The sequence below is a fragment of the Heterodontus francisci genome, chromosome 30, assembly GCF_036365525.1.
Source record: "Heterodontus francisci isolate sHetFra1 chromosome 30, sHetFra1.hap1, whole genome shotgun sequence".
Classification (NCBI taxonomy): Eukaryota; Metazoa; Chordata; class Chondrichthyes; order Heterodontiformes; family Heterodontidae; genus Heterodontus; species Heterodontus francisci.
The window spans coordinates 22,782,587-22,806,602 of record NC_090400.1 but is presented as its reverse complement, the minus strand read 5'-3'; the positions used below and the strand labels follow the sequence as shown (position 1 = coordinate 22,806,602).

Here is a 24,016-nt window from a genome sequence, read left to right as displayed (position 1 = left end):
TGAGGAAAGATTGGATTGGCTGGGGTTGTTCTCCTTGGAACAGAGAAGGCTGAGGGGAGATCTGATTGAAATGAACAAAATTGTGAGGGGCCTGGACTGGGTAGAGTTGAAGGATCTATTTACCTGAGCAGAGAGGTCGGTGATGAGGAGGCATAGATTTAAAGTGATTGGTAGAAAAATTAGAGGGGAGATGAGGAAAAAATTTTCATCCAGAGGGTGGTGATGGTCTGGAACTCACTGCCTGAAAGAGTAGTTGAGGCAGAGACCCTCAACTCGTTCAAAAGGAGTCTGGATATGCACCTCAAGTGCCGTAATCTGCAGGGCTACGGACCAAATGCGGAAGGTGGGATTAGAATAGGTGGATCGTTTTACCACCAGCACAGACACAATGGGCCAAGTGGCCTCTTTCTGTGCCTTAAACTTTCTATGATTCTATGATATAGCCTCAAACTTTTCCACTTTATTTCTTCTGTTTTCTTTCTGTCTCTAGCTGCATGTACGTATCGCGTATGCATGCCAGTGTGGGGCGTGTCATGTATCTGTAGGCGTTAACCAAATTAGAGTTTAAGTTCAAGTTTGATAAATTTCAATTTTTCATCTTTAAAGCTAAGAAAACCTGTTTGCGCTGGTTTCTTTGCCTTATAATTGGAAAGTGGTGAACAAGGATTCACCAAGGCAGAGCTAAAAACACGGCATGTTTAATATTAAACCCTGTTACGTTAAGACCAGGTGAAGGCTGAAAGGGAACCCTAGACCTCTTTCTCACCTGGTAATAACACCTTATCAAAAATACTCAATCAAGTTAGTTCATCAAGATTTTTCTTTAATAAATCTATGCTGGCTTTCCCTAATTAATGCACACTTATCCAAGTGACTATTAATTTTGTCCCAGATTATCATTTCTAAAAACTTTCCCACCATTGAGATTAAGCTTACTCGCCAGTAATTGTTGGGTTTCTCTGATCTCGGTAATATCCTCCAGCCATACAACCTCCTAGATATCTGCGCTTCTTCAATTCTGGCCTTATGAGCATCCCATATTGCTTTTAGCTGCCTAAGCTCTGGAATTCCTTCCCTAAACCTTTCTGCTTGTCGACCCTCCTTTAAGAAGCTCCTTCAAACCTAGTTGAGCACAAAAATCAAAAGACTAAGGGAGTGCTGCATTGTCAGATGAGATTTTAGACCTGCCCTCTCTGGTGGACATAAGAGATCCTATGGCACTATTTTGAAGAAGAGCAAGGGAGTTATTTGTGTGTCCTGGCCAATATTAATCCCTCAATCAATATCACAAAAACAGATTATCTGGTCATTATCACATGGCTGTTTATGGGAGCTTGCAGTTTGCAAATCGGCTGCTGAAGGTCCTACATTACAACAGTGACTACACTTCAAAAGTACTTCATTGGCTGTAAAGTACTTTGGGACGTTCTGAGGTTATGAAAGGCAATATATAAGTGCAAGTTTTTCTTTCCCTCTTTGACCACGCTAGTTACCCTAATAACTTTATGTGGCTTGATATCTGAATATGTTCCGTTTTAGTATGTTAAAAGCACAACATAAATGCAAGTTCTTGTTGCGCTCTGGTTAGCATGTTTTCCTGTTTCTGTTAAACCATGTGTTTCCCTGACTCTCTAACCTATTCCAAGCGCTTTAGCTTTCTTTGCCTTTCCAGCCCCGCCTGGCGGCTGTTAGATCCCACAGACCCGCCCTGCTTGCACACACTCCGCCCCGGTTCGCTGGCTCTGGCTATCGGTTGCTGGGTCTGGCATGGTCCGGCTCCGCTACTGACTCCGTCTCGCCCATCTTCCCGGGGGGCTGACCGGCAGCAGCATGTCCCGGGACCGCTTCGGCATCCTCAGCACCCGGCAGCTGAGGGATGTGTTGGAGGACGAGGAGAAGCTGGGCAGGATGGTGCAGCTGAGCTCGCAGGTAGGAGAGAGATAGACACCAGGCGCATTGTAATAAATCGCAATACAAAACCCTGCAGACAGCAGAAGCTGGCGCTGAGATGCTCGTTAATTTCACCCTGAAATTGAAGCCTCCGCCGGGCGCAGGGTTGGTGTGAAATTGACAAAGCAGGAATTTTCGCCCGGACTACAAACAAGGGATTCCTGTTATTGAGAGAGAAATGCTTTTGGGACCTCTATTGAAGCCAGGACTGTGTAGAGGGGCTGGGAACTGGGTAAGATGAGCCCTTGTTTGGAACAAAGGAGGAGGGATTGCTCCCCTTGTTGATCTGCTGGTAGCGACCCACTCCGTTGCTTGCATCACTTAACCCTGCGAAGATGAACGAGAACAAGGGAAGCCCAGTGTGAGTCAATTGGGGTCTCTGCTCTGAACCCACCGACTCCTGATCACATTCGCTGACTGCGCTGCTCCTTCAAAGGAGTCCCAGTCAGATCGGGCTCCATCCCAGACATCAAATTCATGCAGCCAAAGGTGTGAATGTTCGAGTGTTTAAAGGGCTTCCATGTTTCACATTAATATGTGCAATTGGCTGCATGCTGATTAACTTCAAAGTTGTTTTTGTAACCACACTGAAGAGCTAGTGATCTAGTTATCTATAAACCAAATTTTAAAGATCTCTCTTCAGGAGCACTTATGTCGACCCTACCCACTAGAATTCCGATGTCCACATTTATAATGGAAACTGCCTATGTAAACTGGTCACTCTGTAATTGCGCCCTCCTACCTGTTGAGGTGCTGCAGTGCCACCCCTGGCAGGATGGAGCATGCCAAGCTTACATATACAGTTTCTATTATAAATGCAGACTTAGGAATTTATAATAGCAATGTTTTTTTTTTAAAAAGGACAGAATTTATAACTTTAAAATGGGCCTGAATTGCATAAGTGTGGCTTGGTCCAACTGTTCCCAACTTCTTGCCTTACTTCACCTAGTCTTGACAATGCCATGGGCAATTGACTAGTAATAATATAAAACCAAAATATGATATAAAGTTTAAAAAAAAATACGGAGTGAAATGGGTCTTTTTGCCAGTAGCACAAAAAGAGCTCAGTGAATCGACAGCCGGTTTTACATCATGCCTGTTAACTTCAGTGAAAAGGAGATTGAGGCACAGTGTATCACTGGCTGCTGATTGTCTACAGACTTGTTTCACGATACTGGTGTAGACCAATTTCATTACCATTATGCATAACTTTAAAATGCTGTTTGAATTATGTTTGTGAGCTCTATTCCAATTATCCCCACTCTCTATCCTCACCACCTAAAGACGAGGGAGTAGAATTGGTCTGTGTTGTGCCCATTTTTCAGGTATAAAACAGCCGCAAAGTTGGGCAACTTAGCAGTAGGATGGTCTGTGCTCAATCTATGGAGATGGTCCCATTGCCAAATTGGTGGGGCTCAATTTTTAGGCATCCCGGGCAGTAACCTAAAACAAACATTAGGAATACTCTCCCCTGACTCCCCTCCCCTTCCTCGTGGTCCACTCTGACCCTGTGCCTCAATCTTATCTGAAGGCCTATTCCTAGCAAGGCAGGTGGTGTCTTCTTCACTCCAATGATTAGATGCGGCCTAAGGGCCAATTGGTACCAATCCTCGGGCCTCTTGCGTCCAGCTCATGCTGCCTTTGCAGCACCGAGTTTGCAACAAGACTAATCTCTGGACCATCACTTTGTCTTGATTCCCATGTGCATCACCACTGGATATTAATTAGTTAACATAGAAAAGTCTTAGGTTTGGTGCTCAGTTGCCACACTGTGTTACAGAGATAAAACATTCTTTAACAAAATTTAAAAAGAAAATCTGTCATTTCAGTTCTAATTGCCTCTGATTAACCTTGGGACTTCACAAGCAGCTAGAATTACCTAGACTTCTCTGACTATATCCCTTCATCACAGGATATACACAAGCAGTGGGGTTTTTTACCTCTCATAGAAGATTGCATTGTCAGAGGTTGAGCGTTTGGTGCATGTAGTTGTTCTGTATGGATGGGGCAGGCTTGATGAGCCCAATGGTTTGTTCCATTTTTTTTTTATATATCCATCTAGTTTACCGGGGAAGACCATTCAGTAGCTAAACACATCAATCATGCTCCATATCCTGGCCTACATGTGAACAGTGCCACAGGAGATCCACTAGTTTATATGATTTAAAAAGACAAACAAGCTTCAAAGCAATGAAGGATAAAGTAAAATAAATTAACTGGGAAATATCACTGAAAGATATTTTATTTGAGGAAAGATAAAAATGTTTAAAACTATGAGGCTGAGTCTGTAGGACAGGTAAACACCAGAGAAAAATAAATGTAAATGTTGCACATGTCTCCAAATTGGCTGGACAGGAAAATGACAAGAAGGATATAATTAATGGCCATAAAAACAGGGTAAAGGAACAGAAGGGCAGTGGGCCAAGTGTAGATATTTGCTGAAACAGGGATTAAAAGAGATATTAGATAAGCACAAGGATCTGGGAGATAAATACAGCAAGCACAATGCTGAAGCTTTCTGCAGCATGTTGAATTCTCATGTTTATACCGCTCCTTATCAAAATCTCTCAAAGCATGTCGCACAGTGGACAATTTTTGAATGTGGTGAAGTCAGAAAATGAAACAGCCATACTGCACCATCTAACGTAACAGCAAAAGAATCAAAACTGCAAGAGATAAAATTGTTAAAATTATTAAGTGACTATTTTCCAGCAGTATTTATCGAAGAAGGTAGCACTAATTTGTTACCCAGTTTCTGTTGTATACCCAAAATCCAAGGATTATGAAGTGAGTGCAGCAGATATACTTGATAGGTGAAAGAGGCTTAAGACTAACAAGACTTCTGCGACAGATTGACTAGATTCTAGAGCTGTGAAGTAGATTAGGGGGGCAGTTTACGAAGCACTGGGCACTACGAGGTCCTGCGTAACTTTAATTCCAGAATAAGCCAGGTTATCCAAATTCACGCCAGCATGCATGTTTGTAGCCAGACCTGTCAGCTGCCACTCATTTCGATTCAATAATGTCATCTTTATCTGACTCACTCTTAAAATGAATCTGTCAAGATCATTATGGTGTGGAAGACTATTTGGCCCATCATAATTCATCCATCTTGAATAAGTGTACAGTCTCATACATTGTTGCATCTTATTATTTCTCAAATATTCCAGAGTTTTCATCTCCACCACTCGATCTGAAAGTCAATTCCAAGTGTTGATCACTCTGTATTGTTGGAATTTAATTCTCCCATTTCTTAGAAGTGAATACACTTGGAAACCTGGAGTCAGCAGCTTTAGTATTATACAAAAAAATAAATCTAATGAATCATAACAAGCAAATTTTTATACATCTCTATACTTACAAGCAGACAATGCACTGGGTGAACTTAGTACACCCTGAACTTGATTTCTGGTGCCATCAGTCCAAGTTGCCTGTACCCTACTGGAAAGGCCTGACCTTTATGCTTACAAGGAAACATCTCAACAGGCTTTTGTCCTCAGTGGTTTTTCTATTAACCCAAGGATTTCATCCTTCCTGTTAATTGTGTTAATTTGTTAGAATTGTGCATTGTTAACTTACTTTAGTCCCTTGTTATTTATTCATTCTATATCAATTTAATCTGGCCTGTCTCATCTGCCTTTACTTCTGCTTCCTGCCTTATCCCACCTAGCCTGACTGGTCGCTTAAGGGTGTCTCTTCCTGTTATAGGCTAGCTTCTTTTACCCATAATGTCTGTGTTAGCCATTTTTACTAGTGTATCTAAAACCTACATACATGAAAAAGAACATTGATTTTCTGTTCTGAATTACCCTTTTTCTAATTTGAACCTATGATCCTCTGTCCTACTCTCATAATTTTAAGTAAAGTAATATTCCACATTTACCTTTTTTATTCCCTTAACCATCTTGTGTATCTCTGTAACATCACCTATTAGAGACCTCCTTTCCAGGCTGAAAAGCCCACATTTCTCTGATCTTTCCTCCTAATTCAGACCTCTGACATTGGGGATGGCCTTCTCCAATGCCTGAACATCTCCATTGTTTCTCAATTACCAGAACTGAACGCAATGATCAAGGTGTGGTCTGACAAGAGCACTGTACAGTTGGATCCTGATTGCCAGTAACTTGCAGTCTATAGTTTTGGCTATATAGTTAAATATCCCATTTACTTTATTGATATCTGCTCTGTATTGGTGTTGGACACATTGAACATCAAATCTACTAAGACTCCTACATCTCTTTCAACTTGACCCTCAGCTTATTCAACACCATTCATGGAGAGCGTGTGTTGCCAATGTTCTATCCTATATGCAGTTTGTTTAAAAGTAACCCTCTTGCCAAACACCTGTGATGTAATTGATGTCCAACAGTGGCTCAGGCACTTTCATGGATTCTCTGATCTTAGCCATGGAAGGTGAAATCAGTCAGTGTTCTTTTACTTTATCCAATTGTCCTCAACTGAATGAAACGTATATGTGGAATGGAACATAGATGTGAACAGTGGGTGGGGACAGGAATGGACATAACTGTGATGCCGCAAGATAAAATAGCCTGCTGGCACTCCCAGACTAAGAGGACTGGTCAATTTGATGGGGACTGCAGTATGCATGAAACTGTATCCAATCAAAATGCAGCAGGTTAGATTTTCCTTCACAATCCCATCCTAAATTGGGTAAGATAATGGCAGGAAAATGGTGCCTCCCCACATTGTCTTGAATTGTCGTTCCTCAGGCTAATGGGGTGGCTGCTGACTGCCGGTTCCCTTCCTGCTGCATGTAAATGCTGACAGGAAGGTGGGGCCTGGCAGCTCAACCCATTTTCCTCCCACCCGTTCCCTTACCACTGCTCCCTAGGTTCACCTGGTGGAAGGTGCCAGGAGACTCAGGGTAACCATCGTAATGGCCCTCAAGTTTGCTGCTGAGGCTGAGGCCCAAGGAAAGGTCTCCTCTCCCTCCAAATAGGCCTCAGTACCTACCTTTGAAGACCTTGGTCTCAATTGAGCACTACAAAAATTGCTATCATTTCTGTCTTTGGAGGTCTTTGGCCCCTTTAAGTATATAAGCACACCCTCTGGTGCTGCATTACTGCCTGATTTCTCTTACTTACCAGCGGGAATACTATCAGAAAACCAGAGTGCATGGAAAGTAACTCTGATGTAGGTAAATGGGATTATAACAGGCAAAAGTCCAGTCCAAAGTGGGAAATTCCACCCAGTATCTTCAGGAAAAGGCAGAGAAAATTGTTTCCCTCCCCCAGCCCCCAAGTTTGTACTTGCATTGAGTTCAGGTTTTAGAGATGTGAGGTTAGCCCCTTCCTGTTTGTGAGTAATGAGCCGTTAGGATTGCTCCATGCAGATCAACAACTAAGAGATTGATTTTTCTAGTAGACAATAACCAGAAATTAATAATTAACTAGACAATTAATCACCATTAGTCTGCGGCTTCAGTGCACACAGAGAGCAAAATAAACATAACCATATTATGAACAGAACAATTTTTGGAACTGTGAAAGGAGAACAAACCCAACAAGCACATCTCTTTTCAGCAGATCAACTCCACTCATCTATCGTCTCACCATTTCTCACACCACCACCTCTTTCCAGAAATGCATCGAATTTCCTCTTCAGCCATTTCAATTTATACTTCAACGGGCTTCCCAGTTAACATACTCTTCAATCGGGGAATCTGTTCAATGACAAGGTTCAACCTGACTTTCCACTTTCTCCTAACATCCATTTTTATCTATTGTTTGCTTGGATCAATCTCCTGTATGATAACATAATTGAGGTTGTTACAGTTAACTGATATCTTACATTGCCCCACCATTGGAAATTAGTTAACCCAGCAGCACCCACTGAAATCAACAAACCCTGCAGCACCCACTGAAATCAGTGAATCTGGAGCACCCACTGAAATCAACAAACCCAGCAGTACCCACTGAAATCAATGCATCTGGAGCACCCACTGAAATCAGTTAACCCAGCAGCACCCACTGAAATCAACAAACCCTGCAGCACCCACTGAAATCAGTGAATCTGGAGCACCCACTGAAATCAGTTAACCCAGAAGCACCCACTGAAATCAACAAACCCTGCAGCACCCACTGAAATCAGTGAATCTGGAGCACCCACTGAAATCAACAAACCCAGCAGCACCCACTGAAATCAATGAATCTGGAGCACCCACTGAAATCAGTTAACCCAGAAGCACCCACTGAAATCAGTTAACCCAGCAGCACCTACTGAAATCAACAAACCCAGCAGCACCCACTGAAATCAGTTAACCCAGCAGCACCCACTGAAATCAGTGAACCCAGAAGCACCCACTGAAATCAGTGAATCTGGAGCACCCACTGAAATCAACAAACCTAGCAGCACCCACTGAAATCAACAAACCCAGCAGCACCCACTGAAATCAGTGAACCTGGAGCACCCACTGAAATCAGTGAACCCAGCAGCACCCACTGAAATCAATGAATCTGGAGCACCCACTGAAATCAGTTAACCCAGCAGCACCCACTGAAATCAGTTAACACAGCAGCACCCACTGAAATCAGTGAACCTGGAGCACCCACTGAAATCAGTGAACCCAGCAGTACCCACTGAAATCAACAAACCCAGCAGCACCCACTGAAATCAATGAATCTGGGGCACCCACTGAAATCAGTTAACCCAGCAGCACCCACTGAAATCAGTGAACCCAGCAGTACGCACAGAAATCAACAAACCCAGCAGCACCCACTGAAATCAATGAACCTGGAGCACCCACTGAAATCAGTGAACCCAGCAGCACCCACTGAAATCAGTGAACCCAGAAGCACCCACTGAAATCAGTGAATCTGGAGCACCCACTGAAATCAACAAACCTAGCAGCACCCACTGAAATCAACAAACCCAGCAGCACCCACTGAAATCAGTGAATCTGGAGCACCCACTGAAATCAGTGAACCCAGCAGCACCCACTGAAATCAATGAATCTGGAGCACCCACTGAAATCAGTTAACCCAGCAGCACCCACTGAAATCAGTTAACCCAGCAGCACCCACTGAAATCAGTGAACCTGGAGCACCCACTGAAATCAGTGAACCCAGCAGTACCCACTGAAATCAACAAACCCAGCAGCACCCACTGAAATCAGTGAACCTGGAGCACCCACCGAAATCAGTGAACCCAGCAGCACCCACTGAAATCAGTGAACCCAGAAGCACCCACTGAAATCAGTGAATCTGGAGCACCCACTGAAATCAACAAACCCAGCAGCACCCACTGAAATCAGTGAATCTGGAGCACCCACTGAAATCAGTTAACCCAGCAGCACCCACTGAAATCAACAAACCCAGCAGCACCCACTGAAATCAACAAACCCAGCAGCACCCACTGAAATCAGTGAATCTGGAGCACCCACTGAAATCAGTTAACCCAGCAGCACCCACTGAAATCAACGAACCCAGCAGCAACCACTGAAATCAACAAACCCAGCAACACCCACTGAAATCAACGAACCTGGAGCACCCACTGAAATCAGTGAACCCAGCAGCACCCACTGAAATCAGTGAACCCAGAAGCACCCACTGAAATCAGTGAATCTGGAGCACCCACTGAAATCAACAAACCTAGCAGCACCCACTGAAATCAACAAGCCCAGCAGCACCCACTGAAATCAGTGAATCTGGAGCACCCACCGAAATCAGTGAACCCAGCAGCACCCACTGAAATCAGTGAACCCAGAAGCACCCACTGAAATCAGTGAATCTGGAGCACCCACTGAAATCAACAAACCCAGCAGCACCCACTGAAATCAGTGAATCTGGAGCACCCACTGAAATCAGTTAACCCAGCAGCACCCACTGAAATCAACGAACCCAGCAGCACCCACTGAAATCAACAAACCCAGCAGCACCCACTGAAATCAGTGAATCTGGAGCACCCACTGAAATCAGTTAACCCAGCAGCACCCACTGAAATCAACGAACCCAGCAGCAACCACTGAAATCAACAAACCCAGCAACACCCACTGAAATCAACGAACCTAGCAACACCCACTGAAATCAACGAACCCAGCAGCACCCACTGAAATCAACAAACCCAGCAGCACCCACTGAAATCAGGACTCTAACAGAGTAAATTAAAATCAATTTTTTTTCTTAAAGGTAAATCAGTCTAAAATTCACAGTAAAGAGACAAGAAACTCCAATTTAACTGAATCCTAGGACTGACCTGGCACTGGCCTGGCCAGTAATCCAGTGCATTTGGAATAGTAGTGGTGATCTGCTCAAGGGCAGGTTCTCTGCTCATTTCTCCATGCCTGTCAGTCCTGCGCTTTCCTCTTCAGTTGCTCATAAGAGCTTCCATGAGAAATGAGAAATGAGCAATATGACTAGGGAAAAAGTACATGAGGTGGTTTTCCATTGCCTTCCTGATGTGTGCTTTAAAGAAAATACAAGTCCTTTTCTCAAGGGTCCTCCGTCTGTAAGCAGTCGTTGTTTCACAAGTTTCTAGCTCTTCTGCCATCTGGTTCTATCATTGGCCGTGGCTTGTAACCCTGAGCATGGGACCCTTACCTGGCGAGTCGCAAAAGGGTAGGGACAACTGCTCCCTGAGGTCTCAAATGACCCTGCTACCCTAGCATTTGGAATAGAAGTTGGAAAATGAAATGGATGAATTATGTTACTGATTTCATTCAAGCTCCAGTGTGTTTATTTTCAGTGTTTCTCCTGTTCTTGGGGAGCTGTGTAAGATGTCAAACAAAAATTGGGTCATATTTTGAATCATATATTTTGAAAGAAGATTCCTGAGAAGACCATAATGAAAATCTGCATCAAGGTGTAGTCATTTATTGTGTCTGTAAGGATAAAGGAGAGAAGGTAGGAATACTTGCCCACACTTTATAAGTTCTTGCAGGGAGTGAACAGGCATGCTGGGCTTTACCACACAGCATGCACAGCAATAGCAATATATTTTTCCAAAATTATTCAGGCTTAACTTTAAAAATGGAAGAAATGTGAAATTCGGTGCCTGCTCATTGGCTAGATAGAGCAGTAGGAGGAATTGGATGGAGCATAGACATTGGGATGTGGCACATTGGAGAAGTGAGACACACATATTGAGTGACAGAGAGTGCAGGGGCTTGGTTGTCCTGATGGGAAAGTGCTGTATATACCACAACCATATCTTATCATTGAGGTCAAGCCCATTACTTGTGTTTCTGGGATATCTGCACACAAGAAGGCATAGGAACAGGAGTAGGCCATTCAGCCCCTTGAGCCTATTCCACCATTCAATTAGATCATAGCTGATCTGCATCTTAAATCCATTTACATGCCTTAATTCCGTATCCCTTAATATCCTTGCCTACCAAAAATCTATCAATCTGAGTTTTGAAATTTACAATTGACTAACGAAAGATAGTACTTTACAATTCCATACAAACTCCATGAGTAATGTACAATACTATGACTGATTATGTAAACAGGGTTAGCATGTTATTAAGAGGACTGCTGAACAGTTATTGACCTACAGACATTCAACCTGGTATTGGCATGCTATGAAGGAATGCTACTTTTTTGCAACAACAACTTATAGTTATATAGTGCCTTCAACATGGTAAAACGGTCCAAGGCTCTTCACAGGAGCATAATCCAACAAAAATTGACTCCGTGCCAAAGAAGGAAATATTAGGAGAGGATCAAAGAGGTAGCTTTTAAGGAGGATGTTAAAGAGGGATAGCGGTGAAGAGATTTACAGGGGGGATTCTTATACAATAGAGTCGTTCAGATATTGGAACCAACAAGTATCTCTGAGTAGAGATGATTCATAGGTTCTGATGTGCCCAACTTTTTCATTATGAGCTAAACACAGGAGTTGACTGACTGCTACTATTTTGAGTTCAAGAATCACTTCATTACTTCTTCATACTTACACAGAATTTCCAACTCACATGTGTTTGTCACCCTGCACAATCGCCCCCATTCATTAGTCAATGTACACTCATCTCATTCAATAGTTTACTGGTGCAATTTATCATCAAACAGAGCAAAGGTATAGTTTGTGACAACTGAAAGCATGCAGAGGCCTAAAGTAGGCCCAGATCACTACCAAATATGCTTCACTTACGCCTTCATTAAAACTTGACTGAATCTTCACCTTCATAAAATGTTCCTTAGGTGCAAAGATAACACATACAAAAATATGATTAAGCACTCAAGCTTATAAGACATTCCTAACATAGCAGGTGCTAATTAAATGCACTTCCTGCGTAGGATGATGTAAAATTTCACACTCCTAATGCACGATTCCTGTTGTTGCCTGTTAAATTATTTCACCTTCACAGCATTTATAAATGAGTGAGTCTTGTTCCCTGTATCTAAAGCTGGTGATAAACTGTATGCAGAGGTGATAAGGGACTGCTTCTACAAATATTTATTTGCCAGAGCCTCCAACTTTCCTAAGTAAAAAGCAAAATGCTTATTGTTACAGACCTGTGCTGCTGCAGAGTACTCTGGGTTATTTGGTTTCCCTGAACCAATCAAAAGGGGAAGTTTATGTTCCACACAGGAGAATTAAACAAGTCTGCAGGTTTGAGCTCATTAACAACAGTTAGTGGTTTAATATGTGGTCCTGAAACATTATGGCTGGTGTGTTCTCATTTGTTGCTCAAAAGCGTGTTACTTTTATCATGCACGAATGCACCCGAGGTTGCTGGAAGTGTAGAAAGTTGTACCTTCCTAAAAGTCTGTTTTAAAGAAAAGAGAAAAATTGCCTTCAATTTAACCAAGAATAATTTCACCTCCTGCTTAGCTGTAGTGGGATATGTTGCATTTTTTAGATGAACATTTAAATGAAGATAAGAGTAGTAAGTTTATAGCAAGTTTATAACACTAGTTTTATCACTAATTGTGTTATTATGCTTCTCTAGAATCTTTGCAGGATACCTTATCTGATGAGTGTTTTTTAAATCCAGTAATGATAGCCTACAGTCACTAACTTCTACAAAATATGCAGTTCAACCTGGTATGGCCATCTGCCTCACACACATGTGCGCACTCGTGCACACACGCACACTCTTACAAACATGCTCTTATACTCTCGTGCACATCCTCTCTCACACACGCTCCCTCTTTCATGCACACACACACATTTAGGAGAACAGCAGCCAGTGTTTCTGTTCCTGATCACAATCCTGCTGGAAAGTACACCTGTGTGGATGTTGAGTAGTCATAGGATCAGACTTGGCTATGATGGCCCATGCAATTAATAACCTGTCGAGGCTCACTGCCCTGTCAATACACTGCATCATTTCAGAATGAAAGGTCTGCCTGTGGAACCTTCCTTACTCCAGCGAGAGACAGCACCCTGAAAAGGAAATGAAATAAATGGGGCAAGAAAATGAAACATGTTCAGTTTAGTGATCCAGCATAACTCTTTGTTCCAGAACCATCCGTTCTCTCTTCATCAGAAAATATCACCCGAATCAATAAAATTATTGTATCAAGCCCCTGCCTTTTTAGCAACAAGCATTGTCAGAACAAGTAAACCAGGGAATGGTTTATAACATTATCACTATTATTTATTTGTCGTGCTACATTGTTATAATCAGCTCCGTCATTACAAAAAGAGCACACAGATTAGCAGCTTTGTACCCACATAGCGGAGAATTTTTCCTCAAAATGCATCATAAAAAGCATTTTGATGCGACAGGGCATCAATGCCAACGGAATGCAATTGTGAAAGGATTGCGCACAATACAGAATGCAACAAAACATACACATTGCTCAAAATGCACTGAAAAACCTTTGACACCAAACTTCATCCGTTGGATCTGGTGTTGGTGAATCTCTGTGGTTAACGCATGTGTTTCTACTTCCAGTTACAGACTCTCCAGCTGGAGCGAGAGATGATCCTAGCCAGTAACCGAAGGATGGCAGAAGACAATCTCAGCCTGCAGCCTCGGTTAGACGACAGCAAACTACTTTTGGCCAGGAAGTACCAGGAGTTGCAGGAGGTGACTGTAGTTTATGAGGATAAGCAGAGAAAAGTGGGTAAGCAACTCTTCTGCAATGTGCTGCCTTGCCGTCTCACCCCTCCCCACCCTTTTCCCTCCAGATTATAGTCAGCCTTTTCCTGTATAATTCTATACACACACACACCCAGATGGACAGTAGAACACTGGTCTGGGAGTGGTTAAAATCCCCCAGTGCCCCTGCTGCTCATCACTAGTTGGTGTGAAGTCTGCTGGATAATCAGGTGACAGTAAGAGTAAGGTTCAGCCTTCAAGTTGGTTTATATCCTAGCCTAAATGTTCCAATCTGCATTATTTTAACACCAACATTAGCCCATTCACAATATAAGTTGCGACCAGATAATTAGAAAATCAAAGTTTCACAGTTTAGGCACACACATGAAGAGTGACCTATGGGGAGAGAGACAGGAGGCGTCCAGCACCTATGACAAGCACATGTTTGAGAGTCTGGTAGCTGTGGAGGAGCAATGGGATTCAAATATTTATTTAAGCAAATTGCTAAAAGTTAGTGCACGAGGACAAAGAGTAATCAAAAAAGCCAACGGAAATTTCACTTTATCTGAAGGTTGGTAGAATACAAAGGTGAGGAAGTGATGCTTCTGTTGTACAGAACCTTGGTCAGACCTCAGCTTGTGCACTGCATTCCATTTTGGGCTCCAAAATCAGGAAAGATATATTTGCCTTGAGTGTGTACAGCATGGGAGTAAAAAGGGTTAAATTATGAGGATAGAATACATAAATTTGGCTTGTATTCCCTTGAGTTTAGACCTAATTGAGGTGTTTAAAATGATTAAGGCATTTGATAGGGTGGATACAGAGAAGTTATTTTGTCTGGTGGGCAATCCAGAACAAGGTGGCATAATCTAAAATTAGAGCTAGGCTGCTTAGGAGTGAAATTAGGAAACATTTTTTCATGCAAAGGGCAGTGAAAATGAGGACATAGTTCCCCAAAAGGCTGTGGATGCTGGGACTATTGAAATTTGCAAGAATCAGATCAAAAGGTTTTTGTTAGGTGAAGGTATCAAGGGATATGGATCAAAGATGGATAAATGGAGGTGAGGTAGAGATCAACCATGACGGAGCAGGCTCAAGGGGTTGAAAGACCTACTGCTGTTCCTGTGAACCCTATTGATATTCAGCACCTTCAGGAGAGGAGGGGAGGAGAGGAAAATGGGGGGCATTTTTCATTAGAGTAGGCAGTTAAAAATAGTTGCAGACAATAAAAGTGACTGCTGGAAATGACAGAGTAAATGCCACCGCATGCTTGAATGTTTGAACCACACTGCCTAAGGCTGCTGTGTGGGAGGCTGATCAAAATCATCTGCATGCTTTTATTAACATCACAAAAAGACTGAGTGAAGGTCAGACACTTGCCACTATAGGAGTCCCCTTTGTGACACATTTCAGACACTGCTGCACGGACAGATCAAACAACTGCACTGACTCAGCATTAACTCTGACAAATGTGATTTTACAAGAGTTTGGATTTATATAGCATCTTTTAAGCACTTTGGGTTATTTTATTATCAAACAAATTTGACACCAAACCAAATGAGGAAATATTAGGACAGATGATACAAAGCTTGGTCAAAATGATAGGTTTTAAGGAGGGTCTTAAAGGAGGAAAAAGAGACTCAGAGTTGGAGAGGTTTAGGGAGTGAATTCCAGAGCTTATGTCCTTGGCAGCTGCAGGCATGGCCATCAAATGTGGGGTGATTTTTTTGAAAAGGCCAGCATTAGAGTAGCACAGATATCTCGAAGGGTTGTGGGGCTGAAGAAGATTACAGAAATAGGGAGGGGTGAGGCCATGGGGGGATTTGAAACAAGGATGAAACTTTTAAAATCAAGGCATTGCTCAACTGGGAGCCAGTGTAGGTCAGTGAGCACAGGGGTGGTGGGCGAAGAGTACTTGGTGCAAGGTAGGATACAGGCGGTAGAGTTTCAGATGAGCTCAAGTTTATGGAGGGTGGAAGGTCCAGTGCTATGTTCAAGTAAAATCTGCAAACCAACTGTAGGTGCAAGGAAAAAATGCATCAAGTGAGTGGATTACGGTCCATTTTTAAACATTTTTCACATGTAACTTTGTAACGCCTTTTCTTTCTCTCTCTCACTCTCTGGCTGAAATTCTACACCACCCCAGCGAGCTGGATGGTGGTGGGGGGTGAGTGGGAGTGGGGTGGCGTAAAATTGAGCGGGAGGCTCCGGGAGGCCTTCCCAAACTGCTCCCGTCTCCGCCCCACTTTAAGTGGGCGAGAAATGGGCTGCCTGCCCCAGGCCAATCAAGGCCCTTAAGTGGCCACTTAACGGCCACTTCAGGGTCTTTGCCCGTCTCCATGGAGACGTTACCCGTGGCGAGTGGGTGTCCGGGAGACGTGAAAGGCTGCCCATTGAAAGCTGGCGGCCTCTCAGCGCCTGGAGGTGGGCCCTGACAAACAGGCACAAGGTGCCTGATTGAATGCCGCCCCCACTTCCCCAACAACCCCCAAGACCCGAGACGCCCCACCCCTTCCCCCCACACAGCCACCCTTGCCTCGCCAGGGCGTGACCAATCACCCCAGCGAAGCAACCCGAACTTCCCTGTAGTCCTGGCTCTGTGTCCTTGACTGGGCTGCAGTCCCAGCAGTGGCCACCGCTCCTGGTGGTGCTGCTGGGACTAAGAGCTGCTGGCCCGGTGATTGGCCGGCAGCTCAATGAGGCGGGACTTCCTCCCTCCAGCAGGTGGAAGTCCTGCCTCAGAACAATTAAAGCCCGGGGACCCATAAAATGCAGGACAGATCCCTGGGCTGGGTGGAAGTGGGTTCGCCACCGACATTTACGTCAGTGGCTAGCTCCCGTCCGCCTGACGTAAAATCCAGCTCTCTGTCTCTTTCTCAATTCCTCAAAAACACACAGTCCAGGATGAGATACAGACTGGGTATTGCATGGATCAAGGCAATATACAAACTGGAATTAACACGCATACTTGCCTGCTGTACATCTTTACACTGTTGCTGCATCGCAGTGTTTAATTCACATGGAGACAGCATTTGAAACCTGCAGTGACATAAAGAGAATGTGCCAACTACAAGCAGGACCAGCCCTCCAAACACTGTTTAATCTGGGACAGCTCAGACTCTCCCCTCTTACCACTTTTCAAAAATTAATTCTTGGGTTGCAGGCATCACTGAAAAGGCCAGCACTTATTGTCCATCTGTCATTGCCCTGAGGAAGGTGATAATAAACCTTTTTCTTGAGCCACTGGATAGCAGTTTTGATACAACTGAGTGACATGCTAGGTCAGTATGTGTCAACAACATTGGTATAGGTCTGAAGTCACATTTAGGCCAGACTGGGCAAGGACAGGAGGTTTCCTTCCCTAAAGGTCATTAGTGAATCAGTTGGGTTTATACAGTAATCACACAGCTTATGATCATTTTACTTTTTATTTCGAGATTTTTAAAAACTGAATTCAAATTCTCAAACTGCCATGGTAGGATTTGCACCGATATTCTCTGGATTATTAGTCCAAGTCTCTAGATTACTCATCCAGTAACATAACCACTGCTCTACTTGTCCAGTAATTCTACCACTGCACTGCCATGATCCATTCAGTGCTTTCGAATAGGTGCTAGAGTCTTGCCTGTTATTGATCCGCACTTGTTGACTGGGACAGTGCAGCATTAGACTGTCAAGTATTCAATCAAATGACCTGGCCTAAAACCCACTGCAACTCATTCTTTAAAAAAAAAGGTGACTCGCCTCATGTGGCTTTCCTGGAAGGGGGAAACACTGAAACTGGCAACAAGCCCACACTGATTTGATTGGCACTGACAGAGGCTGCCAGCTCCTGGTAACAGCCACAAGCTGCTGTAAAGGTTACTGTGAGGTTCACAGATTGTGCCCATGCAGCAGATGGGTGAAGTCAGAGAAGCAGATGGCAGTCGTGATGGAGCTCATTTCATGGTCACTTGGTAGGGTTTCCCCCTGTGCATTGTTTGTGTACAGAAGTGCTTCCTTATTATCTCCTCATTACTGAAGGCCCACTCTGCAGCTTCTCCCATCTGTTCTTATCCCAGATGTAGCGGTGGGGCTCTCTATTAGTATAGGTCATCGGGCCCACACAGCTGTTCACAGAACCTGTGCAGGACTGAAGATAAATCAAACAGTTTAAACACGCAAATAGTGAACATTATTCCGCAGTTTTTTCTCAGTTCTGGAAGGGCTGTATGTTTCTGATCCGTGAACTCTATACAAAACTGTGAAATTCAGTTCGAATTGTTGTCTGCTGCTCAATATTTTTCACAATCTCGGGATGTCCCAAAACACTTTATAGCCAATGAAGTACTTTAGAAGTCCAGTCATTGTTGCAATGTAGGGAAACACGACAGCCAATATGTGCACTATAAGGTCCAACACACAAAGCAATGGATAAATGACCTGATACCTTGTTATGGTAGTTGAAGGGATCTTTTACATCCACCTGAGGGGGCACAGGGCCTTGGTTTAATATCTCATCGGACAGACTGTGCAGAACTCCCTCGATGAAGGGTCAGCTTAGATTATGTGCCCAAGTCCTGAAGTGGGGCTTGAACCCAAGATTTTCTGAGTGAGTCAGATGTGAGAGTACTACCATTGAACCAAGGCAGACAAATGCTTTTTCCCTCAGAATTCACAGGACAATAGATTGTGTCCTGCCTTATCACTGAGCCAGGAGCCAGAAAAAAAGAGAAATTGGAATAAATTGCCAGCTAAAGAAACTACTGCTGGATGCATCACAATAGAAAATCATTAAAACCAAGAAACCCATTCCCCTTTTCATAGATCAACCCCTCGATCACTTATTATCTTCTTACCTACTTATTTATTTAACTGTCTGCTTCTGCCCTTACCGATTTGGCATCTAATGTACTGTCTTCTCACCCACCTTCTCACCAATCCACCTACCCATCTTCTAACCTACTTACTTATCCACATACCTGGCTTCTGACCCACCCACCTTTTCACCTACACATCATACACGCTCTTTAGATCTACAATCTATTTCTCTGATAGTATAACCCAATCCAGTGGATCCTGTTATAATAATCTATGTATAATAATTTGTGGGATTTTGCTATGTACACATGGAAAGGGTCGTCGGCAGTGGTATCAAGCAGCATTTGCTCAGCAATAACTTGCTCACTGACGCTCAGTTTGGGTTCCGCCAGGGCCACTCAGCTCCAGACCTCATTACAGCCTTGGTCCAAACATGGACAAAAGAGCTGAACTCAAGAGGTGAGGTGAGAGTGACTGCTTTTGATATCAAGGCAGCATTTGACCGAGTGTGGCATCAAGGAGCCCTAGCAAAACTGGAGTCAATGGGAATCAGAGGGAAAACTCTTTACTGGTTGGAGTCATACGTAGCACAAAGAAAGATGGTCGTGGTTGTTGGAGGTCAATCATTTCAGTCTGAGGGCATCACTGCAGGAGTTCCTCAGGGTAGGCCAAGCCATCTTCAGCTGCTTCATCAATGACTTTCCCTCCATCATAAGGTCAAAAGTGGGGAAATTTGCTGATGATTGCACAATGTTCAGCACCATTCACGACTCCTCTGGTAGCAAGACCTAAACAACATCCAGGATTGGGCTGATTGGTGGCAAGTTACATTCACGCCACACAAGTGCCAGGAAATGACCATCTCAATCAAGAGAGAATCTAACCATCTCCTCTTGACATTCAATGGCCTTACCATCGCTGAATCCTCCGATCAAGATCCTGGGGGTCACCATTGACCAGAAACTGAACTGGACCAACCACATAAATGCTGTGGCTGCACGAGCAGGTCAGAGACTGGGAATTTTGCAATAAGTAACTCACCTGCTGACTCCCCAATGCCTGTCCATCATCTACAAGGCACAAGTCAGGAGTGTGATGGAATACTCTCCACTTGCCTGGATGGGTGCAGCTCCAACACCATCCCAAGAAGCTCGACACCATCCAGGCCAAAGAAGTGTGCTTGACTGGCACCCCATCCACCACCTTCAACATTCATTCCCTCCTCAACTGACACACAGTGGCAGCAGTGTGTACCATATAGAAGATGCACTGCAGCAACTCACCAAGGCTCCTTAGATACCTTCCAAACCCACGACTTCTACCAGCTAGAAGGACAAGGGCAGCAGATGCATGGGAGCACCACCACCTGCAAGTGCCCCTCCAAGCCACACACCATCCTAACTTGGAACTATATCGCCGTTCCTTCACTGTCGCTGGATCAACATCCTGGACCTCCCATCCTAACAGCACTGTGGGTGTACCCATACACCAAGGACTGCAGTGGTTCAAGAAGGTAGTTTACCACCACCTTCTCAAGGGCGACTAGTGATGGGCAATAAATGCTAGCCTAGCCAGCGACTCCCACAAACCCCGAGCAAAAAAAAACACATAGGCTGTAACATTTGCCTATGCAACAACAGAGACTGTATGTATTTCAAATGCAGTTCATTAATTTTGAAGGTGTGAAAAGGTACTATCTAAATACAAGTTGTTTTTTCTTTTAATGGTCAAAGATATCTGATACAGCACTATTATAATTATTTATCATGATCAGTGCAGTTTGATTGTACCAATCATTTCAGCAGCAGTTTCTCAATGAGACAATTGCCTCATTTGTGATATTGTTAATCTGCGCCAGCTACCACATGAATGGGTAACAGCATTACTGATGGGTAGCTTACTATCCTTAACTGGGTTCACTGTGATAGATCCTGAGAATGTCTCAGTATCTGCACTGCATTCACCAGTACTTTAAACAGCTGAGTAGTGGTACCTAATGCTCAACAACACTTTAAGCAGCTCCATTTAGATTACCGATTTTGGTTAGGAGCAACGAATTAAACCAAATAAAAGTAACAATGTTATTTATTATTGCACTAATATGGGGCGGCACAGTGGCGCAGTGGTTAGCACTGCCACCTCACAGCTCCAGCGACCCGGGTTCAATTCTGGGCACTGCCTGTGCAGAGTTTACAAGTTCTCTCTGTGACCGTGTGGGTTTTCGCCGGGTGCTCTGGTTTCCTCCCACAGCCAAAGACTTGCAGGTTGATAGGTAAATTGACCATTGTAAATTGCTCCTAGTATAGGTAGGGGACGGTGGGGATGTGGTAGGAATGTAGGATTAGTATAAATGGGTGGTTGATGGTCAGCACCGACTCAGTGGGCCAAAGGGCCTGTTTCAGTGCTGCATCTCTTAAAACAAAAAATATTCTGATCATGCACATTGGGGTAGAGAGGCTGAACATTACAGTCCATTGTAATGTGCATGTGGCCTCATGCCATGGAAAGTTACCTGTTAGGGATGAATGATTTAAGATGAGAGGTTATATAGATCTTATAGACCTTTGCTTGATTTGGAATGAAATGCTGCAGAACTATTAGTTTAGATGGTGGAATGGAATTCATGGGCCAAAAGCTTATGCTGATGGGTGAAACAGTGACTGGATGGCCCAAGTCTCCATTGATGCTGCTGTGAAACTACCTATGTACCATAATGAACTGAAGCAACCCTCCTGCCAGTTTGTTACCCAATTTCCTCTGGATAGTTGTCTATCTCCACTCAGTGCACCCCACTCACTCACACAATCCCATTCTTATCGGTGACTGTTAAATGGCCCCATGTGACTAAGATTGAGAACTCACTGAGTGGAGGATTGTGTGGGAGGTCATCAGTCACTTTTCATGCTGTAGCACAATATGTTGATTCCCAGCTTTTCCAACGTTGACTGTAAGAGGAGAAGTGCCACAATGCGAAATTGTAAATTTGCTCACAAACCACCAAGTCCATTATTAGGAGTTGACTGCATTCTGGTGGAATGTATCCAGGGAACAATAGATGATCTTCCTTTGAGTAATGACAGGAGATGGAGCATGCCACTGCGATCTACTGATGTGACTGGGCCTGGTTTCTGTCTCCACAGCTGCCTACCTAGAAAGACACAGCCCCAAGACTGCACTGGAGCTCCTGCAGAGAGAGGCAGTCAAAACTGAAGAGGAATCTGAGGTGAGGCCTTGGCAAAAATAAAACTCCTGCAGGCCCCTTTCTGCTAGGTCTTAATCCTACCTCACAATCTGCAAACTTGAAAAGCAGAGACACTTTATTTTATGATGTGCAGTAAAATGAATATTCAAATATCCTCCCCTTCACATATTTTGTACTTTTATTTATGTACTTCTAATGAGTTTAATGTTTTGTTATGTGTGTACAAGTCCAAATGTTAAAAATTCCCGGTAATGGAAGGAAAAGGGACTAAATATGGCTCATAAATGGAATATCAAAAAGACACTAAAAGAGACTGAACGCAAGGTATTATTGGAGAGGAGGAGCATAGAATTATCTGTCAGTATATAGATCCCCTGCAATAATTGCAAATTTGGGTTGCATTCCTTTTTTTAGACCATCTGATTGAAAGATGTGAAGAAAACACATTAAGCACACAGGAAACCAAAGTCCCTAGGTTAAGAGTATTTACTGAGAATGTGCTTAATTTGATTTTCACACCTCTCAATCACAGAATCACAGAATAATACAGTGCAGAAGAGGCCCTTCGGCCCATCGAGTCTGCACCAATGCATTAAAGACATCTGACCTGTCTACCTAATCCCATTTGCCAGCACTTGGCCCATATCCTTGAATGTTATGACGTGCCAAGTGCTCATCCAGGTATTTTTTAAAGGATGTGAGGCAAGCCGCCTCTACCACCCTCCCAGGCAGTGCATTCCAGACCGGATCAAATGAGTTATCACCTTTATGCTATTTTGATTTTTCTGTGGCTCTGTTATATACACTCCTACATCTAAGGTTGCAGGTTCAAAACCCAGTCTAGGATCTGAGCACTTAATTTAGGCTGTTGCTTCAGGCAGCACTGCATTGCTGGATGAGATATTAAACTGAGGCCATGCCTGCCCTTTCAGTTATACGTTAACCATTTATGATGTCATTCATAGAAGAGAAGGATATGTTCTGGTGTCCTGGCCACCTCAAGCCAATAACAGATTTTTCTCATTCCTGTGTGAAAAATAGCTGATGTCTTCATCTACATAACTTCAAAGTTGTTGTTTTCCTATCTTCACACTCGTCCATTGAATAGTATGAAGTAGTGGAAGAATTTTCAAGCTGATTAACAGTCTGACAGGCCGAATGTGAACACACCATCCTTTCACAGTCTTAACCACACGGAAAAAGAAAATAAGTGACAACCATTCGCTAGTTCATTCCTCAGGGCAATGCCTTGACCAATCAGAGTCAAGCCGCCTGGTTTAAATTTTAAACAAAGCTTGGCAGTTAACTGTCAGTCACTGTAAACTGGTGCATTCGCCATGGCAATGCCTCTACCAATCAGAGTCCACTTGCCAACCAATCAGCACACTCTTCTCATGCAGTATAATTTGTTGTTTTCCCTTACATTGGTTATTCTTGCAATTGTCCTGATGAGTGCAAGATGAAAAGCTTAGACAACATGTCTCTATTTTCAGCAATACTCAAGTTCAATACTACTAAATGACTATTTGCTACCATAAGCTAAAGGCTTGTTCCATTTCAAAGTAATTTGATCATGGAGGGGCCTGGGATGGCTTTAGGGAACCCAGCTAAGAGGGGGAAAAAACTTGATAAAAGAAAATTATTTTAACAATTGTCTGTCATCAACTTTCAGCTTGAATCAGGAGTGCATTTCTTACAATGGAGTCATTCACTCTGTCTGTGTACTCCACCTGTCTATTACAGGCTCACCTAGCTCCCACCTCTTTGTCAATTCTTCGTAAAGTTGCTGCAGATTTGGATGTGGTGCCTCTGGCTCATTAGTGCTCAGTGGTTACATTTTCCCTTTGTTTTCAACAAACATAACAATAAATTACATTTATATAGCACCTTTAACATAATAAAACAACCCAATTCACACTTCACAGGAGCATTATAAAACAAAATATGTTACCAAGCCACGTAAGGAGATATTGGGTCAAATGACCAAAGGCTTGGTCAAAGAGGTAGGTTTTAAGGAGTGTCTTAAAGGAGGAAAGCAAGAAAGGGAGGTGGAG

General features: G+C 43.5%; 1 protein-coding gene across 1 annotated transcript in view; it reads left to right on the top strand.

Annotated features, from left to right (window-relative positions):
• Nucleotides 1-1,678: 1,678 nt before the first annotated feature.
• Nucleotides 1,679-24,016, top strand: part of vps37d (VPS37D subunit of ESCRT-I) — a 54,357-nt gene continuing 32,019 nt past the window's right edge. Inside the window, exons 1-3 of the mRNA XM_068010213.1 lie at nucleotides 1,679-1,929; nucleotides 13,814-13,985; nucleotides 21,901-21,983. Of these exons, the coding sequence (XP_067866314.1) occupies nucleotides 1,831-1,929; nucleotides 13,814-13,985; nucleotides 21,901-21,983 (354 nt within the window). The 5' untranslated portion in view covers nucleotides 1,679-1,830. The remainder of the gene's footprint in view (nucleotides 1,930-13,813; nucleotides 13,986-21,900; nucleotides 21,984-24,016) is intronic.